The sequence below is a fragment of the Terrapene carolina genome, unplaced genomic scaffold (genome assembly GCF_002925995.2).
Source record: "Terrapene carolina triunguis isolate 2854851 unplaced genomic scaffold, T_m_triunguis-2.0 Scaffold287, whole genome shotgun sequence".
Lineage (NCBI taxonomy): Eukaryota > Metazoa > Chordata > Testudines > Emydidae > Terrapene > Terrapene triunguis.
Window position 1 is genome coordinate 77,640 of NW_020664638.1, and position 9,226 is coordinate 86,865.

General features: G+C 52.2%; 2 protein-coding genes across 2 annotated transcripts in view; one reads left to right on the forward strand and one right to left on the reverse strand.

Moving 5' to 3' along the window:
• The window catches only part of LOC113407747 (killer cell lectin-like receptor subfamily F member 1), a 20,777-nt gene extending 12,901 nt beyond the window's left edge, over positions 1-7,876 (reverse strand). The window contains exons 1-2 of the mRNA XM_029912855.1: positions 7,724-7,876; positions 7,342-7,372 (exon numbers count right to left, since the gene is read on the reverse strand). Of these exons, the coding sequence (XP_029768715.1) occupies positions 7,342-7,372; positions 7,724-7,876 (184 nt within the window). The remainder of the gene's footprint in view (positions 1-7,341; positions 7,373-7,723) is intronic.
• The window catches only part of LOC115271297 (C-type lectin domain family 2 member B-like), a 35,448-nt gene continuing 34,096 nt past the window's right edge, over positions 7,875-9,226 (forward strand). Inside the window, exons 1-2 of the mRNA XM_029912856.1 lie at positions 7,875-7,959; positions 8,364-8,438. Of these exons, the coding sequence (XP_029768716.1) occupies positions 7,875-7,959; positions 8,364-8,438 (160 nt within the window). The remainder of the gene's footprint in view (positions 7,960-8,363; positions 8,439-9,226) is intronic.

Sequence of the window (9,226 nt, forward strand, 5' to 3'; positions counted from 1 at the left end):
GGGGGCGGATAAGAGGCAGGGGCCAGGCTGTTTGGGGAGGCACAGCCTTCCCTACCCGGCCCTCCATACAGTTTCGCATCCCTGATGTGGCCCTCGGGCCAAAAAGTTTGCTCACCCCTGCCTTAAGCCACCCAAATCCCACTGGCATTCAGAAGCCTGCCCTAAACTCCCTCATGTCTTCCTCCGGTTCATTTCCCCTCGCTGGCAAAACCGTTTGTTTTCCCAAGTATTTCAGGGGCGGGTAGGACCCCCCGGGCCAGACCCATGGAACTTAGACTTTGAAGAGCTAGGCCCCAGTCCCTGGCGTCTGACCCTCAGCCGAAAATGAGCCCGTGGCCTGCAGCAGTGACGGCGATTTCCTTAGCTAGCAGCGCTGAGGCCAGAGAGATTATTTTAGAGCGGCCGCCCGTACTCTGCTACTTGGCCTGTTTCTGTGCTGGTGTTTACTGGGCAGCTCAACAGGAAATCGCACCCTCAAAAGCTTCAACACGGTGATCAAATCCCGCCTCACGCTGGGCCTGACTTTATGCCTCTTTTCCTGTGCAGTGCGAACCCAAAGGTGTGTTTGCTGCTTTCGAAATGGGCCCTGCTTTCCGATCCCGCTTGGGAAGCAGTAACCGCCAGGAGAGCGCTAGGATACAGGGGCAGTGGCAGTGATCACAGTCATAGACTTTAAAGCCAGAAGGGACCACCAGCCCGTGTGCTCTGACCGCCTGTGTATCACAGGCCACCGACACCACCCAGCACCCTGCACACCGAACCCAGCAACCGAAATGAGACCAACGCATTCCAGCCCCCCCAGGAGACTAGACTGTTGTGTGCCACAGGCAGAGAACAGGCGGGACCCAGGTGTCCCGGTGCCCAAGGCCCCAGTGGCAGGGAAACAATGAAGTGAGACACACCCAGATAATCCCGGAACGTGACCCACACCCGCTGCATATCTGAATAAAACCGCATTTAAACACAACCTGCAGGAAGCAGCTAAGACCGAAGGAATCCTAGGATATGCCCATCCAAGAGAGAGGTAAGGCTGGGCAGGGGGGGGCGCTGGTTTCCTTACACGATCACAATCGTCTATGATTTAACTTTCTTTTCAGACCACGCAATATAACGTTGCCTCTTTTGGGCCAAGCAGTTTGCCAATATTTGCAGTTTCTGAAGCAGGTGGCACTAGCCACTGTTGGAGACAGGAGCAACAGAAGGTCCCTCGCCAGCACCCGAACCTTGGCCCAACCCCCGTGCCACCCCTTCTCCCTGAGGCCCTGCCCCCACACTGCCCCTTCCCCTGAAGCCCCGCCCCTGCACTGCCCCTTCCCCCAAGGCCCCGCCCCTGCTCGCTCCTCTCTGCCCCCTCTCACTCCCATCGCTCGCCCCTATGGCCAGTAAGAAGTGAGAGGGCATAACCCTTCCACTTTTAAAAGTGATGGAGCCATGGCCTCCTGCTCCCTCCGCCCCCCGTTTCAGCGCCCCTGGTTGGCGAGAACATGCTGGACTAGAGGGATCTCAGGTCTGATCCAGTCTGGGAATTGCTACTGTCCTTCTGGTCGATTAAAATCTTTGTGGTGTTGTTGGGAGGGACGGGGGGAGACCTGAACCCATGTGAATTACGGGTTGGTTACCAGCAGACAGCTCACATCGTGCAGGAGAGGGGACACCCACTCTGATCTCAGTGATCTGGGTATAAATTCGGAGTGGTCCCACTGCAATCAGTGGAGTCCGATCTGGATTCTGATCTCAACGACCCCAGTGTAAACCCAGAGTGACTCCAGTGAAGTCAGTGGGGCTGGATTCTGATCTCAACGACCCCAGTGTAAACCCAGAGTGACTCCAGTGAAGTCAGTGGGGCTGGATTCTGATCTCAACGACTCCAGTGTAAACCCAGAGTGACTCCAGTGACGTCAGTGGGGCTGGATTCTGATCTCAGCGACCCCAGTGTAAACCCAGAGTGACGCCAGTGACATCAGTGGGGCTGGATTCTGATCTCAACGACCCCAGTGTAAACCCAGAGTGACTCCAGTGAAGTCAACGGGGCTGGATTCTGATCTCGGCGACTCCAGTGTAAACCCAGAGTGATGCAAGTGACGTCAGTGGAATGGTTCTGAATATACCCCATTGTGAGACCAGCATTCGGCTCATTGAAGGCGATGAGGCGATTACTCTGGATTTACCCCAGTCTAATGGAAAGCAGAATTCGGCCCGTTGCAGGGCTCAGCCAGCTGCTGATACTGGAGGCAGCAACGCTGTAGAGTTTCTGTTTCTTTTACGCGCTGGGGAAATCCCCATGCACTTGATCTGGCCAGGGTCCTGCTCCCACCAGGGCTCTTGATGCATCAGGGGTTTCCCAGCCTGTGTTTCCCCCTGGAAAGGCGACGTTAACCCCTGCCTCACCAGTGACCCCATCACCTTTACCTCACATTTCACAGCGCTGAGCAGCTCCCGGGGTCCAGTCTGTTGCTCCGCTCTCCCAACGCGAGCAGGCCCCAGTATAGGAAGGGGAGAAAGGGCACATGTATGTGTCCCTTAAACGAAAGGCATGGTACCAGGGCAGGTGCTCATGGGTGGGGAGCATGTGCCCTATTAATTGATGGGCCTGTTACCTGCAGAGATGGGCCTCACCCTGGAACTCCTGCAATTAACCAGCTTGAACGTCTCCTGGATTCTGTAACCGCCCCCAGCCTCTGAGAGCTGGCTGAGCCTGGGACATTAGCCACTGAGTGCTTATGTGCCCCAGGGGGACCAGCTCCCTTCAAGCCTCCTCCCCCGGCTCTTCCAGTGGACACAGTCCCACCCCATCTGCCCTTGTGCCAGCCCTGCCCCGCATGCAGATCTGGGCTCCAAGTCCCTCTCCGCTGGCTCGGGACCAGCTTCTAATGCCAGCTGGGTCGGAATCTTCAAAGTAACTAACGGATCAAGCCCCAGCTGGAGGCCGAATTTCGATCTATGAACCCCCGTGACAGCTGTGCTTCTCTGGGACAATGCAGCTCACAGAGAGAGCAGGGGGCAAACCATGCACCGTTGAGGGGGTCTGGCTGTGGAACAATCTTCCAGAGGAGACTGGACCCAGACGGCGTCTGCCCATCTTCAGGAGACACTGCAAAGCTACTCCACCATAAGTGAGGCTCAGAATTTGAACACCCCGTTTATTCCCAACGCCCCACCCTCCGAAAACAAAAAGACCCTCCCTCGAGCAGGGTTCTGATCTCATAAAGGGGGAAGAGCCAGAGACACCGTGAAATCCACTAGGGACTTTGCTGTTGATTTTTTATAGAAGGTGCCCAGATACCATGGTGATGGGCAGCAGGATGGAACTCACTGGGCACGTCTACATTGTGATAAAAAACCAGCTGCACCGAGTCTCTGAGCCCAAGTCAGCTGACTCGGGCTCACGGGGCTGGGGCTGTGGGGCTATAAACTGCAATGTAGACATTCGGGTTTGGGCCCGGAATCTGAGATCCTGCCCCCTCCCGGGGTCTCAGAGCCCAAGCTCCAGCCTCAGCCCAAATGTCTACACTGCAGTTTTATTGCCCGGCAGCTCGAGTCGCCTGACCCGGGCCATTCGCGGCCATGCCGCGGGTCTTTTATGGTAGTGTAGACGTACCCTCAGACGACTAGACCTGCAGGGTGCCAGCAAAAGAGAAGGCGGGGTTGTTAGGCTGAGGACAAGGAGTGGGTAGTTTTCTCTCTCTCACCCTCTAACCTTAACTCTGCCCCTTTTCACCCCTCTGGGAGATCACAGCACCGTACCAGCCTCTGCCAGCCAGTAGCAATACCCACCAGATCAATATCGCTGCCCAGTTCACAACACTGGGTCCCAGGGTGTAGATCGGGAGTGGGAATTGCGAGCAGTGCTGGGCACAGAGAGAATGACAGGTCTATTAGGGGAGGGGGTGAATTCTGTTATAATCCCACACCATTCCCAAGGGAGCAGCGTTAAGATTGGTGTGGCAGTTTCTCCCTTCACTTTGCATTTCCTGATTTTCCCCAAAGTTCGCATGTTAGGAATTCTGTTCTTCCATTCCAGAAGGGCCCAAGGAGCACAGGGCAGTGGTGAGGTTGTCCCCTTAACGCCACCTTCATGATTTTTGTGCATATGGATCTTAGCACAGACACACAATGAGGGCCCTGATCTACATTACTACATTACTGAATTTACCCCATCTGCCTAATTATAGCACAGGTTTAAATTTCTCCGGCTCTTTCCAGGAAGCTAGCGACAGAGAAAGGTGAGTCAGGCTCCGGCACCGAGTTTAACTTCTGTTTATGAGAAACCACTGGAGAGAAAATAAAGACTCTGGCCGGGATCAGCTTGACAGAAGGCGAACTTGGCAGCCCCGTGTCATTCAGCTTTCTCTGTCCACCTCCCTCTCCACTATGGATCCCGGAATGTGGTTTGTTTAGCTAGCAAAGAAAAATAGAAAGTTTAAGTGTGTTGGGGGGGAGATAGTGCCCCTGGTAAACAAAGGAGACAAAGACGGAGCATGAGTTGTGCAGAAATCCGTTTGCTGTAAGTGTCTGTGGCTGTCAAAAGCCTCTTGTGTCAGGTGGACAGTGATCCCAAATATCATGACAAGGGAGAAACCCATCTCTTTGCACCACTCCCTTCCCAGCAATGAGGGGATTTTCTCTTGACTCAGCAGATGCACGTTATCTCAGGGGCTCCCCTACTGCAGGCTCTGGGGGAAGTTGGTTCACTCTAGCACTGCCACCGAAGAGGAAAGATGTCAAAGGGACAGCTCCTCTGGCCACTACTGCTCCTCTTGATAGTAACTACCCAAGGGAAGCCAGTCATCACCTCAGGTAAGTGACCTACCACTTCAGGAAGGATTCCTTTCCCCCCACCAGGCAAACCAAGGGGCCTGACCCCACCCTGCCTGCTTGGAGAACCACAGCTGCAGTACCCAGCTTAGCATAGGGAACCTCAACCTCCAGCCTTCCAGGGCTCTTTCTAGGCAGCCAAGCCCAGAGCCACCTCCACCCCCTTGGGGAAACAGAGGAAGGTCCCTCCTACCCCTACTCCAGCTGGTGAGGAGATAAATGGGGCAGGGAGGCAGAGATGGACCTGGATGGAACCAGTGGGAGAGGTGGGGTAGGGGAGGATGGATGATGTGAGGGAGGCAGGAGGGCTGAGGGAATGGGTGAAAGGGGAGATGGATGGATTTGGGGAGGCAAAAGGAGGCAGGTTCTGAAGGGAGACCAGGGATGGAGGGGAGTTTCTGACAGGAGGGGCAGTGGGTATGGATGGATTTTTAAGAGCCTGAGGGGGCCATGGCTAGATTAGGAAGTCCCGAGAAGAGAGCTGAAGGGGGATGGATGGATTTCAGGGGTCCCGAGCGGAGGGCTGGGTGGCATGGATAGATTTGAGGATGGTAACATGGATGGACATTTGGGAGGATTGTGGACAGGGCGTGGGGGCCTGGATGGATTTGTGAGGGTCAGGCTGAAAGGAAGGGGGGGTGGATGGGTATTTGGGGGGCTGACAGGAAGGGGAGGATGTGTTCCTGGATTGTGTATCTACTAGCTCTTTGAGCCAGGGACTGCCTTACTGTCATATGCATGTACAGTGCCTAGCACTGCGGGGTCCCAATCCCTGATTAGTCCTCTAAACTACCACGACATCGGCCTGTGACCCAAACAGCAGACCAGATGCTGAGTGACTCTGACAGAGACATTTGAAAGGGGATTTAATAACATCGAAGGGCTTCTGTGCAGCACAAAGCCAAAGAGAGGGGAGCCAGAAAATCCCCAGCTGGGAGGTGTGATTTTCAAAGACCGTTTGGGGGTGGCAAGGAGCCATGGTGGAATACTGGGGGAAACCCAGCATGAGGGAAGTTAGAGATGGTTGAATTTTTTTTGTCAGAAAAGGGTTTTCAATGGAAAAATGGCTTTTCGACCCATATGAAAAATATCTACAATAAAATAATTGTACCACTCAAAATTCTGTGCTTTTTGACAACAGAAGATTTGTACTGAATTGATTCAACATGATAGATATTCAGTTTGATTCAGATCACATGGAGTTGAAAGGAATTGTTTTGTTTGTTTGTTTCCTTTATTAGTGGGTTCCTTTTTGCCCCCTTTTCCAGTGTGTGTGGAGGGGGGAGGATAAAGAGAGGAAGAAGAAAATAGAAATAGGAACCCCCCCCCAATGAAAATAAAAACATTTGTTTTGATTTGATTCATTTGATTTAAATGGAAATAATAGGCTTTGGTCTGAAATGAGTCGAAATTAAATTTTAGTGAGAATTAGAGATAGTCCAAAAAAATGTGTCAGGAAGTTTTTTTTAAAAAACAGAACAATGTTTTTTTCAAATTATATGAAAATTTTCTAGACAAATGTTTGTACCATTCAGATTTTGACAAATTGGAAAATGTATTTTGAATTGATTCAAACTGAAAAATATTGGTTTTGATTCAAATCAAATGGAATTATTAGGATTAGTTTTTTTCTTTTGTTTTTGGTATTTATTTTTCCCTTATCTCCATTTTTCCAGAGGAAAATGGGTGGGGAGGAGAAAAAAGGGGAAAATAGCGCTCAGAAATGAAAATCTGTATTTGTTATTGTTGTTTTGATTCCATTTGATTCAAACTGAAACTAATGTTTTGGTTTGACTGCATTCGAAATGAATTTTTTCATTTGGTGGGGAAAAAATCGGAACGAATGCAGTGAGAAATTTTCAAGTGAAAATATAGTGATAGACTCAAAGAGCTCAATCTATTTAGCTTAACAAAGAGAAGGCTTAAGGGTGACTTGATTACTGTCTGTAAATATCTACAAAGGCACAAATATTTAATAATGGGCTCTTCAGTCAAACAGAGAAAGATAGAACACGATCCAATGGCTGGAAGTTGAAGCTAGACAGATTCAGACTGGAAATAACGCATAAATTTTCAAAGAGTGGAAGAAATTAACCATCGGAACAAGTTGTGGTGGAGTCTCAATTACTGACAATTTTTAACTCAAAATTGGATGCTTTTCTAAAAGATCTGTTCTAGGAATTATTTTGGGCAGGTCTCTGGCCTGGGTTATCCAGGCGGTCAGACTAGATGACCACAGTAGTTCCTTCTGGCCTTGGCATCTATAAGAAGCACACATTTTTGGCATAAAGCATTCCTGGTGTTGGCCACCTAGTGGAAAGGTTTGGTTTCGGAAACCCAGAAATTCTGGCCAAGAGATATAGGATGCGATCAGCGACTCTGATTTTGCTGCATGGAAGAACGTGGCCCTTGACAGTTTTCATGCTATAACGTTCTAGAAACCCCAGACCCGACTTCCCTCAACCTCATGCAGCCTCTGCCTCATCAGCAAACACAAACCTAGCTTCAAGCCCACATCCGACCTACCGGTGAGGTGATTAACCAATAGCACAAACTCCTAAAGCAAAGTGGTGTCTTCTCCAACGTCTCAGTGCCTTCAGCTCCAGCCTGGACATCTCACTGGAAGATGCTGGAAGACACAAATTTCTGGGTTCAGAACGGGGGTGACTGGGTGTAATTCTTTGTCCTATAAGATATAGGAGATCGGACTAGAGGATCTAACGATCCCGTCTCTTGCCTTGAAATCTACTCATCAAACCCCAAGCTCCTCCCATCATCTCTGCCGTACCACGTGCTCCCCCCTTCCCCCATAATCAGCTTGGTTTTTAACCCTTGCAGTTCCCGCGGTTTGTCGGAAGGTCTCCTGGTCCACGACTGAAGGAGGCTCTGTGCGCATCCCCCTTCACACCGTCGAGACATCCTTCCACGTGTATCGCCTCGATGGCTCCGCCTCCCGCTGGGAGGAGATCCTGGTCTCCCTCAATGGGATCTCGCAGCCTCCCCGCATCCCCTTCGCTGAGAAGATCTCCGTGTCCAGCAGAGGCTTCGAAGTGCAGCGCATGAGCAGAGAAGCGGAAGGCAGCTACCAGGTGGTCTCCATGGTCACTGGGGAGTGCGTGGCTCACATTGACCTGGGAGTGCTGGGTGAGTCCTGTGCCGCCCCCTTCCCTCAGTCCCCTAGTAACTCCACTCAGTGCATGGCCTGTATAGAGCATGTGCATGGGACCAAGCAGCTCGGGATATTGTTCTTTCCCTCTCTGGGCTCACTGGGAGCATAGCAGCCGTGTCCCTGGCTGGACAAATGTAGCTGGAAATGGCTAATCTGTGTTGCACATTCTAGGCTGTTTCTAAAGGCACAGCTGGCTGCAGAATCTGGGGATGGGGGGTTAAAGAAATAACCAGGTCCTTCCAGCATGAGGCCAGACAGAGAAGACCAGAGAGCCCACACCCCCAGCAGGCTAGAGCCAGCCCTGGGGAAGGGTCAGCATCACGGGGGGAGGCTGTGCCCCAAATCCCCACTCTCATCTCTTATCCCCTTCTCATTTCAGAGCCCACCCCATCTCCGCCTGTCCGGGGAGCCCCGCCTCAGGGAGAGGGAGACCTCAGCGACAATGAAAAGGAAGGTAAGTCAGTGTAAATGGTAGCCGATGTTAGACCGTGGGCGTCAGGATTCCTGGGTTCTTCCTGTCCTTCCTTCCCTGTCCTGTCCTTCCAGGAAGGGAGTGAGATCTAATGGGTTGGGAGTGGGGGTGAGGGGCTAGGATTCAAGACCCCTGGGCTCTAGCCCCAGCTCTAGGAGAAGAGTGGGGTCTATTAGGTTGGGGGGTGGGAGTCGGGACTCCTCTTTCTATTCCCAGCGGTAGGAGAAGAGAAAGGTATAATAGGTTGTGGGCTGGGGGACTGAGATTCAGGACTCCTGGGTTCTCTCATAGGCTCTGGGAGGGGAGTGAGATGTAATGGGTTGTGCGTGGGGGAAGATACTCAGGACTCCTGGGTTCCATTCCCAGGTCTGGGTGGGTAGTGGGATTTTTCCTGCAAAAAGTTTTGGTTTTGCCAAATCCGCCTTTTTCCAACAGAAAAATGTTTTGGTGAAAAATTCCAACCAGCTCCCAGGGACAGAGTTAAGGTGAAGTTGCTGGGTTAGCATGTACCTTAGCAGCTCTCCACGTGCTGGAAGGGCATGAGGCAGCGCTGGGCAACCTTAACTCTCCATTAACGACGTTTTGGGGGCAGTTCATTTGTATTGCAGCAACGCTGAGGAGACCCCCGTCTTGGCCAGGGCCGGCTCCAGGCACCAGCCCACCAAGCTTGTGCTTGGGGCGGCACCTGGAGGGGGGCGGCGCAGCGCTCCGGCCACCAGGGAGAGCGGGGCCACGGCCGGGCACGCCGCCCTCCCCCCGGTGCTCTGGCC